At 35.9% G+C, this 25,263-nt stretch overlaps 1 protein-coding gene across 18 annotated transcripts in view; it reads left to right on the top strand.

Moving 5' to 3' along the window:
- LOC108715117 (neurexin-2-beta) overlaps nt 1-25,263 on the top strand; it is a 229,696-nt gene that overhangs the window by 96,656 nt on the left and 107,777 nt on the right. For 12 of the 18 annotated variants that reach the window (XM_041591547.1, XM_041591549.1, XM_041591546.1 and 9 more), the window contains 10 exons: nt 4,807-4,968; nt 5,529-6,000; nt 8,955-9,338; nt 10,058-10,261; nt 13,992-14,018; nt 15,302-15,421; nt 18,449-18,836; nt 20,740-20,930; nt 21,519-21,692; nt 22,679-22,798. In XM_041591547.1, the coding sequence (XP_041447481.1) occupies nt 4,807-4,968; nt 5,529-6,000; nt 8,955-9,338; nt 10,058-10,261; nt 13,992-14,018; nt 15,302-15,421; nt 18,449-18,836; nt 20,740-20,930; nt 21,519-21,692; nt 22,679-22,798 (2,242 nt within the window). The remainder of the gene's footprint in view (nt 1-4,806; nt 4,969-5,528; nt 6,001-8,954; nt 9,339-10,057; nt 10,262-13,991; nt 14,019-15,301; nt 15,422-18,448; nt 18,837-20,739; nt 20,931-21,518; nt 21,693-22,678; nt 22,799-25,263) is intronic. The other 6 variants (XM_041591550.1, XM_041591554.1, XM_041591544.1 and 3 more) reach the window with 1 other exon arrangement.

The raw sequence follows: 25,263 nt of genomic DNA, 5'->3' as shown, positions 1-25,263 counted from the left end.
ATGTGAAAGCATGTCTGACGTTTTCTAGAGAGCACAGTGAACCAGTAGTGATGTGGGAATGGTACAAGTATGGGACCTGTTATCCAAAATGGGATCTAGGGTTTTCCAGTTAACAAATCTGTCTCCATACAAGTCTACTATAAAATCATGTAAATATTAAATAAACCCACTGGTCTGGATTTGCTTCCAATAAGGATTAATTATATATTAGTTGAGATCATGTACAAGGTACTGTTTTATTATTACAGAGAAAAAAGAAATCATTTTTAAAAATTTGGATTTTTTTGGTTAAAATGGAGTCTCTGGGAGACTGATTCTCCATAATGCGGATAACGGATCCCATACCTCTATATGTTTTGAAAACAATGTTGGCATATACATAAAGTGACTGAGATAATTCTAAATAATGCTAGACATATTGTGGAATTGAATTGTCACGTTAGTTTAGTAGTATCTTATAGTATTAAGTATCTTTGTAGAACAACTAAAAGTTAAATGGATTCAAAGAAGTCAAAAGACATTATGTGAATTTAAGGACTTTGATGAGAAATGAGAGGAAAAGTTGGATTAGACATCATTTTATTAAGTGTCGAGTTCCTACCGCAGGAAATACAGAAGGCAATCACAAAGGTGCTTCAATTACAAGTAGAGCTACAGGAATGTTTCGACACTGAGCATGAAGCCCACAAATGGGCACACTTGGAAGAGAAGCGTAGACAATCAGAGCACACCAAGATGTTTGAGAGACCAATTGATGATCTCCAAGAGGGTATAATCCTCCTGAATTGAGAAGTGGCTAAAAGTAACTTCAAGTAGAGACAGAACAATACCATTCAAAAGGCAGAGGTGCAAAAGCATTTTTAGAAGCCTTGTATAGAGATAGTTGAGAAGCATCTCCAAGCAGCTACAAATCAGGAATTCACAGCAGTGACTTTTTATTTACCTTGGTTTTCCAGGCATATTTTCACAAACACATCTCATATTTACTAAAGAAAAATGTGGCAAATGTGGCTTAAATTTGTTTCCCAGTGTAATTTCCACATACATTTGTAGTAGGGAAAATTCTCTATTGAGAAGAAATTACAGAGGTAGCATATTAGCATGAGGGAGATGACATAGATAATGAGATGCAAAACTGACTGCTTTATCTTAATAATGGCAGTTTACCAGTCTAAACCTGGAGAAATGTTCTTGGTGAAAATGTATTTATAGTATGTGCATTTGGTAATTTGAATCTGTCCTGAAAAATTTGTGAAATGCATTGAAGTCAATAGGCCTCAAACAAATGTTAACACCAAAAGGTGTTTTTATGGTGGGGACTTTTTTGTCTCTGAAACTTTTTTGTCCAAATGCATTCAAGTCAATGGGCATTTTTTCTTGTGGTGAGCTTTTTGTCTCAGCAACAATTTTGTCTTGGTGAATTTTTTGTTGTGGCAAAATTTTTGTGGTCGAACTTTGCTGCAGGTTCGCAATGGCTTAGTGTGGAATTTCATCACAAATCCATGCCAGGTGAAGAAATTTGCTCATCACTAGTAAATTGATGGTTATTTATACTGAAGTCTTTGGAGTTTGTTTTCAGTCATTATAGTTAATAACGTGAGCTCCCAAGTTCCTGAAATTGCATGAAATTATTGTTCAAATGTTGAACCAAGATGTTATACTGCCCCATTAAATGAATCAAGAAGAAAAACAATTTTCTCCTTTAGTTGGCAATTATCAAAAAGCATATGATTTGATTTCAAATTGGCAAGGCATTTACCTGCAAAAAAAAGGACTGGGATTGGACCGAATGCTAAACTGAATCTGTAATTGATTCTCAAAATATTGAAAACTGTGGACTCCAAACAATCCAAATTTGTGTGTTTATAAAACAGGAGAGCCATAATTATCCTGCAAATGATATGCTTATAAATAGTGCTTAGTGATGTCATCAGTTAAAATTGGTGTTCACTGATGTATTTCTGTCACATGACTCACTGAAACTTTTTATAATATCTAATGCACCTCCTGTTATAATATATGAGTTCACCTTGGAGTTTTATATATAGCTTTATATATACTGTAACTTAGTTATAGTGATGGGTGAATAAATTTGCCAGGCACAAATTCGCTGTGAATTTCTGCGTTTCGGTGAATAAATTGTGTGCACATAGCCTTATGTTTAAATAGGCATTAGCCTATAAATTATTAATCCAAGATAAGATAGTATTAAAAATATGTTGACCGTTATAGCCCAAGAAGTTAAAATATGTTTCCCTCAATGTGTATGCTTTCTCTTGAATGCACTGTTTCACCATTTCCAGAGTGGTATGTTATGGTCATAAGAAAATGAAGAACCCCTGTAAGTGATTTCCATTGTTTTACCACTGAAGTAATAAAGAAGCTTTTACAGTGCAGAATGAAAATATTCTTATTTGTAAAGGAAATATTTTCTCTTATACTCCTGCTCAAAGGAAATGTGGGGAATTATGACATAAAGATGGTCGTCAGCAAAAGGTGTTTATAAAGGGGTACAGCATATAAATACTACCATGTTATCAGATATTCACTTGATGTTGGCATCTGTGTACTGTAGTTTCCTCCCTAGAGCCCTAGTGTCATCTTCCCTATATAGCTAATGGCAGAGAAACCAGTGTGTTATTGGGTGGTGCAACTCAGCCATTCCTTTAAAAATAGGTTATATGCAAAATGACCTGCACAAGCAGCATCGCACAGCAATTCCATTCCACATTGACAGCGGGCATAGAGTATGGATATACAGTAATGCTGTGCTCACCTGAATGTGTACACATTTACAGTAAGCCTTATTGTTGGACAAAACTTTGGATGTACAGCTTAATGCTCAGTTTCTATTCATAAATGAGACCTACTAATCAGAAAAGTGGCAATCATTTTGTAAGCATTGCAAATAAAGAGACAGATGAATAAACAGATGAATACATATTATGAGTGATAATGTGTCTGCCCAAGGATCTGAGACCGGTTTGTTCAAGTGAAAAGAAATGTAGGTGCCTAGAGAGGCCAAATATTATGTGGTCAGATGTGTGTTGAGAGTAGTTCTGAATGAATATATACAATGACTTTGTGTTTCACTATTAAAAAAGTATATTTATAATAAAGGAGATTTGTGATAGATTGTGATTGTATTTGAGAGCTGTCCAACACAAAGAAAGAAAAACACCAGCACAGTGTCACTTCAAATGCTAATTGCATGTCAATGTATTACTAACAGTGGCTGTAAAGCAACACAAAAACACAACAAACTGGAAACTGGTACCATTCCACACTGTTTTTAAAAAAACAAAATGAATAAATATATTGCACATTTATTAAACGGCTTCTTTCCCAGTAATTTTAAACAGATAAAAGCAATTATTATATAATTTATAATTTAGTCTAATTCTCCCTTGATCTATACAGGTCAGATGTGTGCTAATGGTAAGTGATGGGAAGGAGAGAATGGGCACGTGATAGATGATAATAATGTGTGTGTGTGTATATATATATATATATATATATATATATATATATATATATATATATATATATGTGTATATATATATATATATATATATAAACAAAAACAAAAAATGCAGCTCATCCATGTGTTGCAATTAAAATCAGTCTGGTGCATGGGTGTGTGGCTTATATCATATACTGAACTAAACAAATTAACCCAGCACTATCATTATACAACTTTAAGGAACAATTGGATTAAAGAGAACTTATCTGAATTTGGCAAAAAGAGACACTTTTGGTTACATGGTTTGTACAAAGTATGCATAAGCTGATGCGCCCCGCCAAGGCAGTGTCCATGCATCAGTCCTACCTAAGTGAAAATATATATATATATATATATATATATATATATATAGGGTGCATGTACTGAATCTTGCATTGAGACATGCTCCTTGACGTTTCTTAAAATGGATCTATGGCTAATATTCAGATTAGCTTTTTGTCATTGTTAAATTTTGCCTCTGTTAATCGTAATATTAATAATCAGTAGACATAAGAAAATAACTACAAATTATAAATAAGTAAAAATGCAAATATTTATTTGTTTAATGGAAAAGAATATAAAAGGCACATACACTTACAATGTCAATTTAAAATCCACTGCTATATCAAGCACATGAAAATAAAAGACATCACCCCTTCTATAAAAGAGAGCACTAACACAACAGGCCTGTGCATAAGTCAAGGAAGATTTGCAATATACATTTTTCATAGGTGTCTTCTTTCAGCGGGGAGATTAAATCCTTCAGTATAGTATCCTTTAAATATAGTTTTCAAGCAGAATATGCTACACCTCTCTCCTGACACTCATCCATTGTTTCACAGACTTGTTTGGAAAAAAAAGAACAATTGTACGATACATCTTAATCTCACAGATAACAGATTTCTCAAGCACCCCTCCCTCCCTGTTTCTGAACATTGACCTTATTGCTCTTTTATCCTTATCAACTCTCCTAGATATTCCTTAGTCATCTATGTTTTTATTTGAACCTCCTGTTTCTTTGTCTGCCTTCTTCTGTATTTCACTTCCCCCTTATTTTGATTTCTGTCTTCTTCCTCCTCATCATTGGTCAAGAGCTGGTCCTGCCTCAGAGACAGAACAGACATAAAAAAAATTTAACAGCTATATGCTCCTCCTTTTAACTTTTTTCTTCTTATCATTTTCTTTCTCCTCTCCCTCTTTCTCTCTTTAAACTCTTTCTCTTACTCCTTACCTTCTTCTATTCTCCCATATTGCCACACACTGTCTCTGTCGGTTTTCCTTGTCTCCCCATCTCATCTCCTTAGGTTACTATCTCAGTTGATGGGATTCTAACTTCAACTGGATACACACAAGAAGACTACACAATGCTGGGAAGTGATGACTTCTTTTATATAGGGGGCAGTCCGAACACTGCTGACCTTCCAGGATCCCCTGTTAGTAACAACTTTATGGGCTGCCTTAAGGATGTGAGTATCTTTACAAGACATTATTCCAAGTAATGTACATCCTTTTTAAAGGTATGGATAGCAATGTTGTACTTTTACGAATAAGTTAACAGGAAACACTAGAAACAACATTTACAAACCAGAATTTTACTAAATTCTGGTCTGGCTTTTTGTGTTTTTTTTTTTTAACTCAAATATTTTGAGCCTGATGCAGCAAAAAGCCCGTTTCTGAAAATCCGCCATCTCAGTCCTGTCGAGGTTGTGTATAAGTCATTGGCCGAGGCCCCTATCTTATTTTGAAGTTTCTGTGGTCTGTACTGGAATTAGCCTGAAACTCCAAACTTTTTGGACAAAAATCCGAAAAATAGATTTGGGAAAAACTCGTGGGTTTTTGAGGTTTTACTAGATTTAATTGAGTTTTTACCTGAACCGACTAAATTGAGCTTTTTACTAATAATAAATCCTCAAAATCGTGGATTCTAGTTTGGTCTGATAAATTTGGATTTTGATAAATACCCCCCTTGTTAAATGGAAACTGAACAACAATAAGCTATTTCATGTCAACCTACTGTTTTCATTAGGTGGTCTACAAAAATAATGACTTCAAACTTGAACTTTCCCGCCTTGCTTCAGAGGGAGATCCAAAAATGAGACTAAGTGGCGACCTTGTATTTCGCTGTGAGAATGTTCCTTCTCTAGATCCTGTCACATTCCAGATTTCTGAATCTTTTTTACACCTGCCACGTTGGGAGACCAAGAAGGCTGGATCCATATCCTTTGACTTCAGGACAACAGAGCCCAGTGGTCTCCTTCTCTTTAGTCAGGGGAGGCCACGTTCAGGTGGTAGTGTATTGGGAACAGCTCCAGGTGGAGTGGTCACTGGAAGACCAGAGAGACAGCCAAAGGCAGACTACTTTGCAGTGGAGTTACTTGATGGAACATTGTATCTTTTGCTTGATCTTGGATCTGGTGGCATCAAGATTAAAGGTAGCCACAAGAAGGTCAATGATGGAGAATGGTGTCATGTGGACATTCAGAGGGATGGCAGAAAAGGTTAGTTCATGCACATAGCTATATGCAAACATGATTTTTTTTCAACATCAGCTAATCATTAGCTATGTGTTGTGTAAATTGACAACCAACCAACAATTTAAACTTTTTAAATGTTACTCTAAGCAATTCTTTGCCATTGCCTCCGGATATCCCTGACAACTCAAGCATCTAAAATCTTGTGTTAGTAGTGATCCCCCTTTCAACCCAGACCACATTACACAATGCCTTACATTTGTTATGAACAACATCTAAGCAGAATGAGAATAAGAGAATGGTACAAGGCATTGTAGGTATTAGAACCTTGGCTTGAGGATAGATGACAGTGAACAGGGGAACAGGGAACAAAGGACAGAACAAGAACTTTCTTCACATGTAATTCCATTTACGTATAACATTAACTATTGAGAAAGTTTAAATGCACATGGTACAGTTGCCTGGAATTACATTTTATATAATTCTTCAACAAAATAATCATTGTTTAGTAGCTGAGCACCTGATAATTATACGTATTTATATTTTTTTTGTATACTTTAGACTTAAAATAATGTGCATTGTATAGATACATTTTTAATAAATTAATAACGATGATGACTTTTATGCTTTATGAAGCCATAGTTTACTACAGATAGCTGTAGACCAACTATCTGCCACTTCTTTTCAGCCCTCTAACTGTCTAGTCTCAATGGGGGTCATTTATCAACACTGGGAAAATTTGCCCATGGGCAGTTACCCATAGCAACCAATCAGATTGTTGTATTCATTGTTCTACCTGCAGCTGCCTGAAAAAAGCCAAACACTGATTGGTTGCTATGGGTTACTGCCCATGGGCAAATTTCTGCCCCAGTTAAATGCAAAGAATACCAGCAGTAGGGGAGCATTCCAAGAAACTTTCTGATTCATTAGCAATAAGAGAAAATAAATGATTGGTTGCTATGGGTTACTGCCCATGGGCAAATTTCTGCCCCAGTTAAATGCAAAGAATACCAGCAGTAGGGGAGCATTCCAAGAAACTTTCTGATTCATTAGCAATAAGAGAAAATAAAAGGTACATTGCTGTGCTTAAATAAAAAAAAAACACCATTAATTTTACAAACCCTATTGTTTTAAACCTCAGTGAGAAGTACCCAAAAGAAAGCTTTGAAAGAAGGTACTGTAAGGGTTTTAATGGGCTTAGTAAAAACAAATCTCAAAACAACAGAAGGCTAATGTTTGATCATAGGGTCAACTCCAGGGAATTCATAGAGAGTCTGAAAGTACTAGATCTGCAGCACATTAGAAAAAGTTCTTGCTGCTTGGGTAGAGCTTTACAATGTCTGAAGCACCTGAATGGCAGCCCTTTTATTATGACCATGGACTGTAATGGCTAAAGGCCAAAGAACAACAACAATAGTTGTGAATCCCTGCAAAAATCAGTCAAAGGTAGTTAAAAGTACAAAAATATTTATTGGGACATAGACAACAGCCTAACCGTTTCGTGCCTGTTGGGGCTGAGCCTATAAGTCAGTGTCCCAATCTGTCCCATTTTGCTTCGCTGAAAACTTCTTGAAACAGCAAAAAAATTTGCGAAACACATTGAAGACCATGGACGTCAAAATTATTTTGACGCGAGCGACAATTTTTATACATGTGACTATATTGTCCAAATGCATTAGTCAATGGGTGTCCGAATAATTTTGACGCGCACCAAATTTACTTGTGGTGGAATTTTTGCCGCAGTTTCGCAAATTTATTTGCGGGCAGTGAAATGTAGAAATTTGCTGTGAATCCATGCGTGCCAAATTTATTCGCCCATCACTAACATCTATTTTTGGATTTGGATAATAATGAACATTAGAACCCCATAGCATGTATAACTAAATTTTGGTACTCTTTCTCTTGAATAGTGATTAACCCTTTGCAATTCAGGGCCCTGGATTCACTTTGCAAAACCAACTATAACTTTATATACCAAAAAAATATTAAATGTTAGTGCAAGCAGCAACAATTTAAACACTGCCTTGGGGCACCTGTGGGGACTACCCAACCCCTGGCATAGTCTTTTAATGCCACAGTCCCACACTCCACTGGAAAATGCCAATTAGCACAGTTTAGTCCTTGGCAATTTGTCTCTTTCCCCAAGAGCTCATATGTCCCCACATAGCACTACCTGCAGCCAAAGTTCCTCTTCCTTTGCACTTAGTAGCAGCTCCCATGTGGCAGGTACATGAGCAAAACCTGTCCTCATCATGGGGAATCACACATGGCCAAAGTATCCACACGCAGGAGACAGAAACTGACTGGATAAGGTCACAGGCAAAAAGACAGGGAAAGGACTTGTCTGATTCCCCGATATATGCCTTAGTAGAAAGCTGAAAGGTGCAGAAAGGTGGTTTAAATGACTATGGAAAAGTCTTGTGTAAAGCAACTTCAGCTATGCCTAAATGGTTGGAACTTTATAATCATGACTAACCTCAGCTTCATATTATGGCTAAAGCAAGTTGTTCATGCAGTGTCTAGTTAATGGCATATTTTCTACTACGGGTATGGGATCTGTTATCTGGAAACCTGTTATCCAGAAAGCTCCGAATTACAGAAAGGCCAACTCCCATAGCCTCCATAGTAATTAAATAATCCAAATTTTGAAAAACTATTTCTTTTGTCTCTGTAATGATGAAACAGTACCTTGTACTTGATCCAAACTAAGATATCATTAATCCTTATTGGAAGCAAAATCAGTTTATTGGGTTTATTTAATGTTTACATTATTTTCTAGTAGACTTACGGTATAAAGATCCAAATTATGGAGATACCCCAGGTCCCGAGCATTCTGTATAACAGGTCCGTACCTGTATTTCATATGCTAATGCTTCAGTCTAACACTACTTATGCTCAAGTTTTTGCATTTCTCTTTAATGTCTTTTGATGTCTTTAATGTTTTGCTTTTCTGTTCTTTTTGAACTCCAAATTTTTCACAGGTTCTATCTCCGTTAACAGTCGAAACACCCCATTCCAGGTTGGGGGTGAAAGTGAAATTCTTGACCTTGATGGGGACATGTATCTGGGGGGACTGCCTGAACCAAGAGAAGACTTACAGCTTCCACCTGAGGTCTGGACAGCATCCCTTGGTCTAGGATTTGTTGGTTGCATTCGGGACCTCTTTGTTGATGGCAAAAGCAGAGATATCAGAAGACTGGCAGAGAGATCTGGGGCTTCTGGCCTTGCTCCTTTCTGTACTCGGGAAACACAGCGACAGTGTACTTCATCACCTTGCAGAAATGGCGGGCAGTGCCGTGAGGGTTGGAACCGCTTTATCTGTGACTGCGTGGGGACAGGATACCTTGGGGACAGCTGTGAGAGGGGTGAGAAATGACAAAAATAAATATACACTTGAAATTCCAATTTGGACATGGTTAAATAGAGGACTTTATAAGTAAAAATGTTTAGAATTATTACACAGAGCCTGATAACCTAAAACAGAAGTCTGTCATTTAAGCAACACATGGTCATAAATACAGCTATACTGAATGCTGCTAGAACTGTATTTAGAGGAGAAACACAGGTTTTTCTGCTCCATTATGAAGTGAAAAAAATGAAGCCTCCATTTATGAATGCAGCACAAGTAGGACTGTGTTAAGATGAATGTAGATATTGCTCTTACCAATGATGCATGATGGGACCGGCCACAGGCTTATTAGACTACAATTCTTACATTTTATACATTGTCACAGACTAGTGGATCCTTGCAAATTGCACAGCTGATCAATTACTTAGGAGTCTTCATAAAACACCCACATTTTCAAAACTGATATCAAAATAACAATTGTCAAAATAATCACAAGAATAAATATAAAGAAAGTACAAATGAGAATTGAGAAATCCATTCAGATGACTAGTGAAACATCTTCAAGGAAAAAGAAAAAAAATACAGCAAGTCCATTTGATTTTACTTATAACTATAGATATGCCATGACCTGGATGAATGAGAACCTTCACAGACTTATCCCATTTCAAATGCTTATATGTCATATTTAATTTATAAATTACTCCATCGCTCATGTATCAAATTCTCACCCAACAGAAGCTGCGGTGCTAAGCTATGATGGAACCATGTACCTCAAGGTCCTGCTCCCTGGTGTTTCCCATACAGAAGCAGAGGATGTCTCATTGCGTTTTATGTCCCAGAGAGCATTTGGCCTTCTTCTGGCTACTACATCCAAGGAATCTGCAGACACCCTTCGACTAGAGCTTGATGGAGGCAAAGTGAAGCTTACTGTAAACCTAGGTAAAATCTTAAATATATACAGCCAAAAACCTGTATTTGAAGGTCAGTCACAGAGACAATGAGAAATATGTGTTAATATTAATTTGAATGAAGAGTTTCAGGTTCTTTCTAGTTAGTGTAATTTTTGAACCCCTTCTACTCAATGCTATTGCAAAAGCTAGGCAGTTCTAAGTACTAAATATTCGTATTCATTCATTACAAATCCTTTGTGTCTGTGACTGACTTTATCAACAAGTTTTTCCAGTGAAATATACATATGGGGATTAAGCATACTGGTTAGTTAATATTATAGTCTGTTTTGGTAAAAACCTTCAGACTCAACTGGTCTGTCAGGCACGGAGTGGAAATCACAGAGTGGCAAATCTTCACCAGACAACACTCTTTAGAAACCAGAACTGCCATTTATTATAACATATTATTTATATTTTTACATTCTTGCATCATTTCTAGCAAAGACTTTAGCCATTCATACATTGCTGAACCAGTACCAAATCACTACTATTAATATTTCGTGTCAAATCAAGATGACTGAAATTTGTGCATACAGTGAAATCAGAAGCTCTACAAAGTCTTAGCTTTAAAATTCCTTGCTGCATAAAAAACTATTTGTTCTTGAGTTGCTAAGAAGCCATGAAAAGATTTGAGTCTTGAACTCTGTTCTATGCGAGAAAATCTCTATAGCTTGAAATACCTTATTTACTTATGTAGCTTTCATTGCTTTACTGTACTCGCCAGCATACATCTACTTTAAAAAATACTTACAAATAATACTTTTTTATAATACTAATTTCCATCATAATCATGTATGTATACAGTGCAATGGCTTACAATAACATAACAGGGTTACAAAACGCAGGTCTCCCTTGTAGTCATGAACAATTTTTTTGCCAGGTTTCATGGGATAAAGATCCCCATAAACTACAATGGGTGAAAAAAAATTTTGCATGTCAAAAAAAAAGTGTTGCCCATAGTCCAATGCATTTGGCAAATTTTTTGCTGTTTTGCAAATTTTTGGTGAAGTGAAATGGGTCAGATTCGCCCATCACTACTGCCTTGGGACCCAATGTATTTAGGTTGCCATGCATGGATAGATGTTGTTGTGCAGTGCAAGCAGATTAGTCTTCTCCCTGCTCTTGAGATGTCATAATCACATCATTTATTGCAACAATCACCATTTGCCCCTTCCCACTACTTGTCTCAAGTAGGGGTAGTAGGTTAAGCCCAACCTTTATCATTCTGCAAAAGAGTTCAGAGGGTATCTATCAAAATACAACTTGCCCCTAAAATGCTAATTTCGGTAAATGACATTTAGGCTTTCCTACCCATCCAATGCTCTGGGCCCTCCTAAAGCTGTTAACCCCAGAATGTGGAAACATACCTATAAGGAAAAGGAAAGTCACAATCATTTGAGGGTGCCAAAAGTTAGGCACCCTCAATCAGGGTCGGACTGGAGCCTTTGGGCACACCGGAGCTGCAAAATGAATGGCCCCTCCTGGCAGTCCCGGTAAAAATCATAATAAATAGTACCAGTTGTTTGCATGTCTTAGATTTTTCTCAGATAACCCCACTTTTGAAATACTTAAAAATAATTAACATACAGTTTATGGAGAAAGATATAGATTAGAAATGTGTGAAGAACCAGCTTGAGATATTTAGGATTATCTGTACTTGTCAGTAAGTGACATGCCAGATTTTCTATAAATATCACAGGGAATGTATCTTCCCACATATGGCTTAATCTTGACAAGTGTAACATTTCAAATTACCTTTATTTTCAAATGATAGCATATCTATATAGCTGATAACCACCACAACAGGGACATTCAGCCACAGAAGAGCATGTTATTTAAATACAAATCTTCCACTGAGACATATAGTTAAAGGCAGTACAAAAACATACTGTAAAATTATATTCACAAGTAAAAGAAAACATTAGAAAGGGGTTGTTCACCTTTGAGTTAACTTTTAGTATGATATAGAGAGGGATATTCTGAGACCATTTGCAATTGGTTTTCATTATTTGTGGTTTTTGAGTTATTTAGCTTTTTAGTCAGCAGCTCTCCATTTTGCAAAACCTTCGATCAATCGATTAAATCCTTGTAATCGAATGATTCGAACGATTTTAGCGTACGATCGAAGGATTTTTCTTCGATGTACAAAGACTTAGAAAATGGTTGTAGAAGGTCCCCATAGGCTAACATAGCACTTGGGCGGGTTTAATTTGGCGAAGTATTGAAGTCAACGTTTTTTTAAAGAGACAGTACTTCAATTATCGAATAGTAGAATATTCGAACGATTTTTTCTTCGAATCGAAGTCGAAGTAAATTAGAAGTCATAGTATCCTATTCGATGGTCGAAGTATTCAAAAAATTACTTCGAAATTCGAACTTTTTTTAAAATTCACTCGAACCTTAACAGAGCAGGTGTTAACACTAACCTTTGCTTAGCAAGGTAATATTCTCCAGTGAATGATGTGACATTGCGAGCAGCGCTAAACATTTGCAGAAACGCTTCCCCCTTTTACCTACAATATTCCCATTTCTATAAACCATCATCATCTATTTCTTAAGACCAAATAGACCACCACCACCATGTTGTCTGCCTATTCACAAAGGTCTTTTGTGTGTTAGTTTATAGGATATTAAGACATGTACAGTATGAACATACTCACTATCTTCCTATAATAATTAATGCCTCAATATGAGAATCTAGATTTACCCTAGAATAATGAGCTTTTATTTTTCCTTTATAAATAGCACCAAAGGGAAAACTGAATAACGTAATCATCCATTTGTTGGAAGTTATATTATCTTTGCATTGCATGCATATTGGAATCATCTGATATTTGCTATTTTGTTGTGTTAATTCCACTATTTTCATTCAATTCTTTCAAACCAATATTTCTTTTTTATACTCATAATGAGTGTGTTAGGGATGAATATTGCCCTGTGATTTCCGCCTCCCCTTTTCCGTTGCGGTTGACGACATGTGGTAACAACAGTGATCAGCCCTGGACCTACTCTTTCTCTCAAGTTAAGAGCAAAGAGTCTGTCTAAATGAGGCATGTTGGAGGAGGTTAGTCCCATGTAAGCTCAAAGGTCCAGAGATTTTACGGGCCTTACCGTTTAACACTGGGAGCTTAGCAGGAATGAGGTTCTGGGATCAACCCCTTACTGCCTGGCTGTATGGCTGGAGTTTGCAAGGTGGCCATTTCATCAGAAAAAGCATGTTGCAATGTAAGAACAGACAAGGCAATGGATAGAATAGCTTTTAATAACTGCAAATTATGCTACCTACATATCACACAACAATGCAATGTTATCTTTTTTTTTAATTTTTAAGCCAAATAATTATAAGTATCCTTTAAAAAGGCTAAGGAAAGCTAGTTTCACATGAAATGTATTAATAAAAATATGTAGGTCTCTAGTGATGGAGACTGAAGCATCTCAACGCTTTTCATTAACACGTTATCCATAGAGCTGTCCTTTAATGCTTGTGAATCATGTCATTAATTAGAACAGATGTTTAATACCTCAGCTTAGAAATCATAAAGCAAATAAAAGTAAATGATATAGTTATTGTATATGTTTTCTATTAAATATACACTGAAGTAGGATATGAAATGGCCCCTGAGACACATGTGCGTCCCCGGAATATGTGGGTACTGTTTTGTTCTGTCTGCAGAATGATCTGAAGGATAACCCAGGTTGTCTCTTTCTCTCTCCCTCAGACTGTATACGGATAGTATGCGGGCCCAGTAAGTCTTCAGCTGTATATCTGCTCTCACTGCACTCTCTTGTCTTTATTTCTAATTTTTCTCTCTGTTAACTTTTGTTTCCGGTTATGTAACTCATTTTAATGAAATATTCTCTAGCAACTCCCCTCTCCTTCTGTCTGTCCTTTTTTCCATTTCTCTTTTTTTCTAAAACCATTGTCTGTATGTGAATTATTATTTTTCTAATTTGCAGCTTTAGACTCGTTGACTTCATAATTTAGCTGTAAAAGTAATAAATGCTTCAAATATTTTCACATTTCACTGTATATTTTTGACACTCAGACCCTCTTTTGCTTTGCAATATCTCCTGCAATAATGCCATTTGTTTTACTTTTTGGCTCTTTACTCGCATTCTTTAATTATCGGTGACAATGCAAAATAGCCATTGCCCCCACCTTGGCACAAACTCCTATAGCCATAATTAATCTTGTCAGACATAATACACAGATCTTGCAGATTAACATAAGGACAAACCCATGCTTGATATACAGTTCTGGTAAGTGTACTACCAGAACTGTCTTCAAAGCTGAATTACTCATGTCCTTTGGGTTCCTGAAGATTTATGGAACAATAAATGATAAGGAAACCCATTTTGGTTTTTGACTCAGTGGTTAAGAAACTGAACTGTCTCTCAGAGACACTAGGATTTACTTTCTGAACTGAGTTCTTACTTATTTATACGTTGACTGTACAAGGTACAAAATTCTTATAAATATATATAAATAAAGCCTTATGTACTGAACAGATCACTGAATTCAGCAAGTAACCGATGGATTGTGTAAATGCGACAGTATAATAATATGCACAAAGTAAAAGCTGCAGTATTTTCTCCCAGAAAAATATATATAATATTTAAGGACTGTTTTGCAAAATTGCTGCAATTCTCCCCACTCAAGTAATTATGGTACATTTTTTCCCACTGTCATTATTTACCCTTTCTCTTTATCATTCTTAAATTCACTTCTTTGCTTATATTTTCTTTAAATAAACACTGTCCTGCTCAATTTTTGTCAAGACACAGGTGGCAGTGTGTATGCATTTCAACATACTGGTGGATAATTGCATGTGATAGTTAAGCTGTAAAATGTCAACACACTGGCATCCTTACAGTTTAATGTGAGTTGTTATTTGGTTTGAAAGAAGCCACTCAAATGATTCCATAACGTTTCACTATAAAAAGTGCTAACCGCTGCCATCTGTTGGTAGATTTGTGTTGTTGCCAATAAAAATATCAAACCTCACTGTTGCTCCCCTGCTGCTTACAGGTAAGGGCCCAGAGACACTGTTTGCAGGCCAAAAACTGAATGACAATGAATGGCACACAGTTCGAGTCCTCCGCAGAGGGAAATACCTACAGCTCAGCGTGGACAACGTCACTGTGGAGGGTAGTTTATCTTATTCTAGATGTAATGTTTGATTCGCTATTCATGTAGATTATGTGTCTTTATGGCTAATAATTTTGCGTTTAAGTTTAGAATAACCTATTAAGTCATCTGAGACTTGGCAGTGTTAAGAAGAAGATTAGCTGACTCTCTTACACTGGGGTGATAATACAGCGTCAGGAGATTTTCTTAATGCATTTTCTGACAATGTAAGGTTTTGAATGTTATTTTTATTCAATCAGTTATCAGTATGAATTAGGAGTACCTTTTTACTCACTATACCAAATCCAAACATTACAATAATATACCTATTCTTGTCTTCTCTATAGATACTTTTTCATATGTTTCTCACAACCCTCCTTATAAGCTCCCAGACCTCAAAACAGAAAAATAGAAAAGATACTATTAAATGCAGAGGTTCTGCTGCAAGATGTGACTTTATTCATCACATTGGGGATTAAAGGCATATCTTGCAGCAAAACCTCTGCGCCTAATGGTATCTTTCCTATTTTTCTAATTTGAGACTTTTTTTTACTGAGGATGGGAGTAAAGAAAAAGTAATTGTTTTCCTAAGGAGGGTATGTAAACCAGCTCTGCACTATTGATGCTCCCCAACTTCACCAGCTTTTTGATAAAATGCCTTGATACATGTTTTTGCAAACAGGGCGAATAATCTTGTCAGCTCAAAATTGCAGCACCAAATCATTTTTGTTATACAAACAGAAACCAATACAACAATGACCGACAAACACACATATATGTAAGGCAAACCCTGGGTGCATTAAAGGTGTCCACAAAACAATTTTTAACTAAATAACACACAAGCACACACATTCAGTCAGAGTTCACACAGGCTGGTCTTAATACACGCAAACAGCTGCCGATAAATATAGTACAGTATCTTCCCAACTTCAATTGGACCCTTGAACCCTTCCAGGGACTCTGCACCACCAGTCGGTAGGAATTTTCTTCCCCTGACTTGGGTTATCCACACTTGTCCCTATCTGTGGCTAAACCAAGACTCCTAAGCGTGGGGTTCACGCTATCAATACTAACTACCCCTGGCTAGTTAGAGCACCTAGTGCTTGTACTACAGGAGACCCATACCTACAGTATCTGTGCCTGCTGTTCGAGGTTGGATGGCAAAAGACCCCGCCCTGGTTATGACTCCTCCCTTATACCCGAGATTTGTGTGTGTTGTATGTCGGAACTTCTTTTACTCTTTCACGCCTAGTGGCTGATTTAACAAATTACAACTAGCACCCCATTTTACAAACATATTAATACACACAAAAAATTTATATCAATAAGTTTCACCTTTCTATGCAGCAATTTTAGAATCATCACCACACACATTCTCTCCACCCCCTTACAGGCAGATGTGGATCAGTTTAAAATAGGAATACAACGAACTCAGGATTCAGTTTGGGATTCAGCCAGGATCCAGCCTTTTTCAGCAGGAATTGGATTCACAGAAATACAAATTTGGTTCGGGATTACAAATCCTTCATGAAAGAATCAGGATTTGCTCAAGTCCCAAAAGAGTGGATTAACTGCATCCCTAGTTTAAAAGATAAGATAGATACAAACATACATACCCATTCAATTGGCACTAGCACTCAGGAATAAAAATCTAGGAGGTGCATAGAAAGTGCAAAGACAGCATTGCTGAACACCTGGTATTAGAAGATAAAAACTGCAAGTTCCTGTATCTCAAAAACTACTAAGGAAATAAAATAAATGCAAAATCCTCTCAGACACCCCCCATGAACATTTATAGACGTAAATGGGAAATTGAACTCAACACCACATTGATGAATGGTCCTTTACCATTGAAAAATCATTCCAAATGGCAACAAAGCAACAGGAACATGATTACAAAACCTTGACTAATCTTGCAATCACTGATTTAAAATAATGCATCAATCAGCAACAAATAAGAAAATTTATTAAGAATGCATCACTCAGCAATAAATCAGCAAAATAATCAAGAATGTGTCACTGTTTGAGTAAGCATCATCATCTGCACCAAGTAACTGGGAAATCCCGGTTCAATCGGCAGAGAGGTCTCAAGCTGTAACCAAAGAAATGCATAACCATTTGAGTCAGCATCATCATCTGCATCAAGCGACTGTCACATCCCTTTTCAGTTGGCAGAGAGGTCTCAAGTGGGAATAAAGGGCAATGGGCAGCACACACATTTACCCCACAGGAGAGATCTCAGCCAACAAAACAGGGACCCCCAGTTTTATATGCTTTAATAAACAATGAGCTCATACATGAAACCACTTGTTTAACAACAGATCTCACTTCAACAGATATTGTTTCCCATGCTCATCAGGAAGCAGAGATCTTATTTACTTTATTTGAATACATATTCTGAATAAAGGAAGTTCTCATAAGAATTTCCAGAAGTTATAAACATATTCGGAACAAATAGGAGTCAAAAACATAAAAGGTCATTGAGTGTTGAGTTCAATAGTTCCTTTTTTTTTTGCAAAGATGTACTATACAAGATATTTGTTCATAATATATTGTCAAGGGTTCAAGGGTTATACACAGCTCTGATATATGTACGCCAACAATTCCTTCCTACAAGGCTGTTTTGTACATAACCATTATCAAAGTATTACTCAGAGCCACTAATAAAAACAGGGGGTTTAAAATCCCCATTAAGAAAGACAACACCAGGATGCATTTCTTTCCTTACAAGAGATAGTGTTAATCCCAAGGGAATGCATATTCAATCTTTAATGCCAGGGAATTCCTTTATGCTCAGTTGAACTGAAGAAGACGCTTGAATGAATGTATACCTTTTGCATGATTACCCAGCAAGTGCTAATGTTTGATGTATATCAAACATTAAAACTTTTACATTTATACATTTTAGATTTGCGTCTCATGTTTTTAATTCAGATTATATAAACAATATTTTGATGAAGTTTAAAAACTGATAACCCTCAATATTCCTCCGCCAATCCCTTATTTTACAGTTATATCATCATAGTCTTTCCATCTGCTCCTCCATAGGACACATGGCTGGTGACCACACTCGATTAGAACTTCACCATCTTGAAACTGGTATAATGACAGAGAGGCGCTTTGTTTCAGCTCTTCCTTCCAATTTTTTGGGCCATCTAACAGCCCTACGCTATAATGGGGCTCCATACCTGGACATGTGCCAAGATGGTGAACTGGGTAGACGATGTGAGCTCAATACACGTGCTGGAGGTCTTCGTCCAATTCTTGCCGACCCAGTGGTCTTCCAGACGGGTCCAGCCTACCTTGCCCTTCCCCAACTTCAGGCTTATGCCTCTATGCATTTATTGTTCATATTCCGTGGACGGAATCCGGATGGCCTTCTTCTTTACAATGGGGGGCAAGGGCCCGATTTCATTGCTGTGGAGCTTGTGAAAGGGTAAGTGACTTATTACACTTGCAAGGAGTAGTCTGCTATGCATCTAAATGCAAATGTAATAAATGGAGAGAATGAGCTACAACATATATTGTTAGATTTGTAAGATGAGGTAGCTATTTAAGGAAATACAGGATTCAAAAACAAAGCAGGAAACCTGTAAGTAGCAATCTGGAAAATGAAAGGTAATTTTGCACACAAGCTACTACAGCTCCGTTACATATATATCCAAGGCAACGATTAACCCATCCGATTAATCATTGTATATACCCAACCAGGCACTTTAACAAATTGTCACATATTTCATTTGTCCTGTCCCTACATTTATTTGTATTTGATGCGGTCAAGGTTTCAGTACACCAGGGGGCCTATTTACAAACAATCAAATTCCTTTTTTTCCATACAGTTTGAAAAATGTGTAATTTTGCTATGTTTCTTAAAGCTTTAAAAATTTGAGATTTATTAAGTGTGAAAACCACGAAAACCTCAAGGGCAAAACTTCAAAGTAAAAGTTTTCAAGGTCCTATAGAAGTCAATGGGAGGTGCGACGATCTGTTTGAACTGCTTTAAATCAATTTGGATTTTTGTAGTTAACAATTGTCTGAAAAACTTGGATTTGTAGAGGTTTTCAAGGTACTCATATTTATTTAGTGCATTGTTCAGAGCTTTTTTTTGTTCTTACTTTTTATATTTTTATGTTTGGATCTTTTAACAAATTCATTGACAATCGTGGTTTGTGTGTTTGGTTCTGGTTTCAAAAACCTCTAAAACCCCTAAAATCTGGCCTTTAATAAATAAACCTCCATGGGGCAGATTAATGAAAGTTTTAGATGCTTCATCTCGATTATAAAACCCAAATTTTGAGCAGATAGTCTTTTTTTGGCATTTATTTCTTTAAGTATTTTCATTACAAACACACTATTTTTGGTAGTTTTAAGTATTTCAAAATATTTGAAACAAATGAAAAATGTATTCGCCAACATGTTTCCAGAATGACATTTGGTGAGAGAAAAGTATACTGCCAGTATTTCTTGTGGCTTTTTGATTCAAGTTGTTTTTATAAGGTTTGGGGGTTTTTTTTTTCACTTTGTTGTTACCTTGACATGGGTCTAAAGGAAAACTTATTGCAATATGCAGTGCAAAACAATGAAGGGTACATTCTGGTGAGACATATAAGAAACACTCCTACGCCTGGACTATGCACAGTAGCTTCATTTTCAAGTAGGGATACATCAAATACTCTATTTTGGGATCCCAAATCTTCCATGAAGGATTTGGCTGAATCCTGAACCTAATCAGATACAAGGAAAGGCTTCAAAAAAATGGGCATGATGAAAGACTTTAAGGATTCTGATTTGGTTACACCAGGCACTTGGATTCAAATTCATGCCTGATGAAAAAGGCCACATTCCAAACCAAATCCTGGATTTAATGCATCCATAGTTTCAAGCTGCCCAAGTCCATATACAAGTGATTTTGTTGAACACTGATAAATTAGTTCCACTGTGCATAATTATTATTCATTTTAATAGTGTAAAAGGAAGTTGCAGAGACTGGCAATTCAATCAGCAGGCTAAGTTTAAGTGCAAAGTATACGTGCAACTGTAACATAACATCTCTAATACTGGAAATACAAGAATACCATGAATGTGTTTTTTATGACTCTTTGGGTCTTGAGTTGTGTTATTTCCAACATGGATGGTGTATCCAATAAAAGTGATTTCCTGTAAGTGTATTGGGAAGCAATCTACAAATATTAGGCTCCCTTTTATATTCAATTCTGAGGATTTTATAATGTATTGCTAGGCAAATGCAATTTGTTATTCTTGATTTTACTAGAAACAATAGTTTTGATTTGTTATCACTGGAGAAAAATGTGTTTATTTTTGTCTCTGGAAACCTTTAGATACATACATTATGTCTTTGACTTGGGCAATGGACCATCTCTGATGAAGGGCAACTCAGAAAGACCGTTAAATGATAACCAATGGCACAGTGTGGCAATATCTCGAGATCCAGGAAATGTTCATACTTTGAGAATTGATGGAAGGACAGTCACACAGCATTCAACAGGAGCCAGCAATCTAGATTTAAAGGGTAGGAAATAGCATATCAATTATTCATTCCCATACAGTACTTATCTAAAAAACAGTATTCACAGATAACCAACAAAAAGATATTAGTATCTACTGTCTGCTAAATTGTCTTAATAATTGGTATGCCACCTTTTGCCTTCATTATTGCTTACTCTCTCTGTGACATTGATTCGACATGTGTTTGCAGAAATTAAGCATTCATAAGGGTTCAAAAGTCGAGTGAAGCATTCCAGCAAGGTTTTATTTTGTTGCGACTTTTTTTTATCCAAATGCATTAAAGTTAATGGGGTTTTTTTCATATGTAGACTTTTTTGTCTCGGTTAAATTTTTTGCAGCAGATTTTTGTAAATTTTGTGAAAAATTTGCAGATGGCAAAATATGGAATTTTGCCGGGAATCCATGCCTGGCGAAAAAATGTGGTCATCACTATTAATGAATTAAGTTGTACAGCTATTAGATGTATTCTTGATATTTTTAACACATTACTTTCATGAATTCATGCAACTACTACCTATTAGCACTTTTGCTTTTAAAACTGATAAGTAGAATAATAGATAATTAGAATCCTTTTTTTTATTATTATCATTAGGTGAATTGTATATTGGTGGGCTCCCAAGAAATATGTATGTCACTTTACCTAAACTTGTGGCATCTCGCGATGGTTTCCAGGGTTGTCTTGCCTCTGTGGACCTCAATGGTCGTCTCCCTGAACTCCTGAATGATGCACTCCACCGAGTAGGTCCTGTGGAGAGGGGCTGTGATGGTAAGATACGAGAAAAGCATGCAAATACTATACTATATTGAGACAAAATACTATTCTCTTTAAAGGGGTTGTTCAACTTCAACTTTTTTTAGTTCAGTTGTTTTCAGATGGTTCACTATAAATAAGGACTTTTTCCAAGACTTTTTATTTTCTATTTGTGACTAATTTTGTGTTCTAATATTGAAGTATAAAGTTGAATTTTTTACCTTCTAAAGCAGCTCTGGGGGTCACTGTAGCTGTTCTAAATTGATAAATGTAGTTGATACATTCCATTAAAGTTCCATTAAAGACAGTTGTTAGAATTGATACAATAGTTGCTAATATTCCACAGATACTGCTGAGAAATGGATCAACTAAATGTATCCAATTGTAAATTATATCCAATCCAGTTCAGAATGCTCCTGGATCACTGAGCTGCCAGAATGAAACACAAGATACAGGAACATTAAACTTAAATTTTGTGAAAATGGTACAATAGAAAAGATGGAAAGCAATTAAAGTCTTTGTTTATAATGAACAATCCGAAAACAATTGAATTGAAAAAGTGTTTGGAAGGTGAACAACCCCTTTAAAGTGTTAATGCACACAATGATGTAAAATTAAAAGCAACCCTAATATTAATCTCTAAAAATGTAATATTTGCCTGGAAGATATATTTCCTATTAAAGGGAGCAATATCACTTTATGTGCTGCATACATCACTTTTCAAATTACAGTATGTGAACAGAAAGAATACACAAAAATATGCTTTAATAGATCCTGCTTAATTAATGTTAATACTATAGCTAGGTCTTCTTCTCCTGCCAGAGATTGCTTGATCTTAATGTTACAAAATCTAGGAAATTTACTGCAAGATATTGTTGCACTGGAACTTGCTCTTAATTCCTATTTGGTCTTTTGTATTGTTTGTGTTTTTTTTTAATTACTTATATATTTTGTTCTGTGTCTCACAGGCTTTTAATTTGTAACTGTTATCTGGTTGCTAGGCCCTAGTACGACATGCTCGGAGGAGTCTTGTGGAAATCTTGGGGTGTGTCTCCAGCAGTGGGACGGTTTCACGTGTGACTGCACCATGACATCTTATGGGGGTCCTCTCTGCAATGATCGTAAGTAGCTGTAAAAATAAAGTTAATATTCAAGACCATAGATTTTTATTGCATACCTGTGATTCCTCATTTTGTTATCTCTATATATGTGCTCTAGTTCACATTTAGCTTTTGTTTACATATTACATTTCCAGTAAATACTGTACCTATAGACATATCCATTCATCATTTAATCTTACACACTTGAAATATAATCTGTCCAATTTTTTTCAAATCTCTGTTTATTGAATTTTTTCAAAAACAATGAGGGAGAGGGAGGGTACAGAAAGAGAAGGGAGGGGATAGGACAATAAAAAATTCACTTTTCACATCCAAAATAACATATGCAGGGGTTATTAACACGTCATATCTCCACATTACATAGTTCAGTTACTTCAATGAAGACATGGACTGGGAAGGTCGAGCATATCAAAGCATGTGGAATACATCAGGAGCATTACATAATATAAGAGAGAGGGTCACAGCAAATTATAAAATTCCAACCAAGGCATAATCTGTCCAATTTTTAGATTCTTCCAGTAAATTACAGTATATAAATACTCATTTGTTATCTGTTTACTTTAAAAAAATGAAACACTATAGTCATGTAGGGGCCCATTTATACTCAGACAATCATAAAAGAAAAACCTAGCCCTAACCTTGATTGGTCAAACTCACATTGATATCCAGAATGCCTGGGGCTTCTGTTATTTGGATCTTCACACCTTAAGTCTACTAGGAAACCATTAAACATTAAATAGACCCAATAGGCTGGTTCTGCTTACAATAAGGATTAATTAACTCAATTTGGATCAAAAACAATGTACTTTTTTTTAAGGAAATCAATTTAAAAAATTTACATAATTCAGATCCCATACCCATACCTGTATACCTATATACACTGTCAAACAATAAATAAATGCACAACATTAAAAAAAAATATATATTTTAATAGTTACTTGGATTTATATTATTAGAACCAAATTGAAACCAAGCATTAAATACTTAATGTTAACATAATAAACATATTCTTTTTGTCAAAGAAAGCTTTATCCATGAGCACAGTTCTACATATCCCATATGAGTTATTTAAGCAGCATGGTATAAAAAGTATTTGTATTTTCATTAGTTGGTAAATCTAAGCTGTAGAGACATTGAAGTCTGTCTGCTGAGATCTGTACATTTCCTTGAATAAATCAGATAGCATTCAATATTTCAATTAGAGTCAGATTGTTTGCCCTTTCAAAGGTTTAATACCAAATTGGCTCATTAAAGGTAAATTTATTGCAGATCACTTTGAGTAAAAAAGACAATTCACATTGAGGCTTTCTTTTTCCCTGTGTACATCACGTCAATAGAAAAGCCTGTAGAAGGGGAACTTGATTTGAAATTGTTATGCTGTACTATTGTGCAATAAAATATTTAAGTTAATCCAGCCCTCAGGGGGTTTCCTTTTCCTTCTTGAAAGGTAAAAAAATAGTCCAAAATAACATACATGGAGATGTTTTTTCATTTGCTCTACATTTTGAAGGATTTCAGAAGCAATTTAACTGTGTTTATTTAGTGTGTGCTTAGCAGATGTATTGCTTATTTTATATATTCAGATAATCTATTTCACTGCCACTGCATAGTTACATACTGAAGCTGCAGAGATTTAGAAAAGACATTTCCATCAAGCCAGGACCTTCTTGTATATAACTGTCATTATCAATTAAGCTACCCAGATAAGCAAAAATTAAAATAAGCTAATTTGACTTAAAAGGGTTACTGTCATGAATTTGAAGTGCACAGCAGTCCCCTCTGCTTTTCCTTTCTGGTCTTTTCCATGTGCTTTGTTATGCCATCTAAAACCTGCTAAGATTTCATAAAAGTAAATGGAAAGTGTATTTGGAAATTTCAAGAATTTTCCTCGGTTTTTCCTTGCTTAGAGAGAACAGTGCTGTGGCTACTAACAGTTTGGTGTACTTGGTTAGTAAAAGCAGTGTCCCTAATATAGTCTTGTTTAATATATTACTTTCCTGTGAAGCTATTAGAAGCCCTCAGTTTTCATCTGGGGGTGATTTTGATGGAGTGGAGAATATTATGGGGCTGCTGTACTTTTTTAAAGCAGCAACCACTCATTACAAAATAAATAAAAAACAATGGACCCAACATTGCATACGTATACTCTAACCACAAAAAATATGAAATATATGCTTTTCTATAGTACTGGTTGTTTTATGAAATATGCAGTGATCAAATCCAAATTCCCCAAGGTGGGATACTGGAGCTGATCAGGTTCAGAAATGAATTGTCACAGTTCAGTAAATCCTGGAACACTTCAGATTTTTGCCATCAAAAAGCCTGACCCAAAAAAGTCACGGTTTAATAAATTGGGGCCATAGTGTTTTTTTAATCAACTCCCATTTATTTGCATATATACACGGCCACAATTAAGCATGTTTTATTCCCAAGGCTACCTGCTCACCTTTCGCTGTGTTCTCTTG

Source organism: Xenopus laevis, chromosome 4S (genome assembly GCF_017654675.1).
Source record: "Xenopus laevis strain J_2021 chromosome 4S, Xenopus_laevis_v10.1, whole genome shotgun sequence".
NCBI lineage: Eukaryota > Metazoa > Chordata > Amphibia > Anura > Pipidae > Xenopus > Xenopus laevis.
Note: the sequence above shows the minus strand (reverse complement) of the source record. Positions and strands in the feature narration are given on the sequence as shown.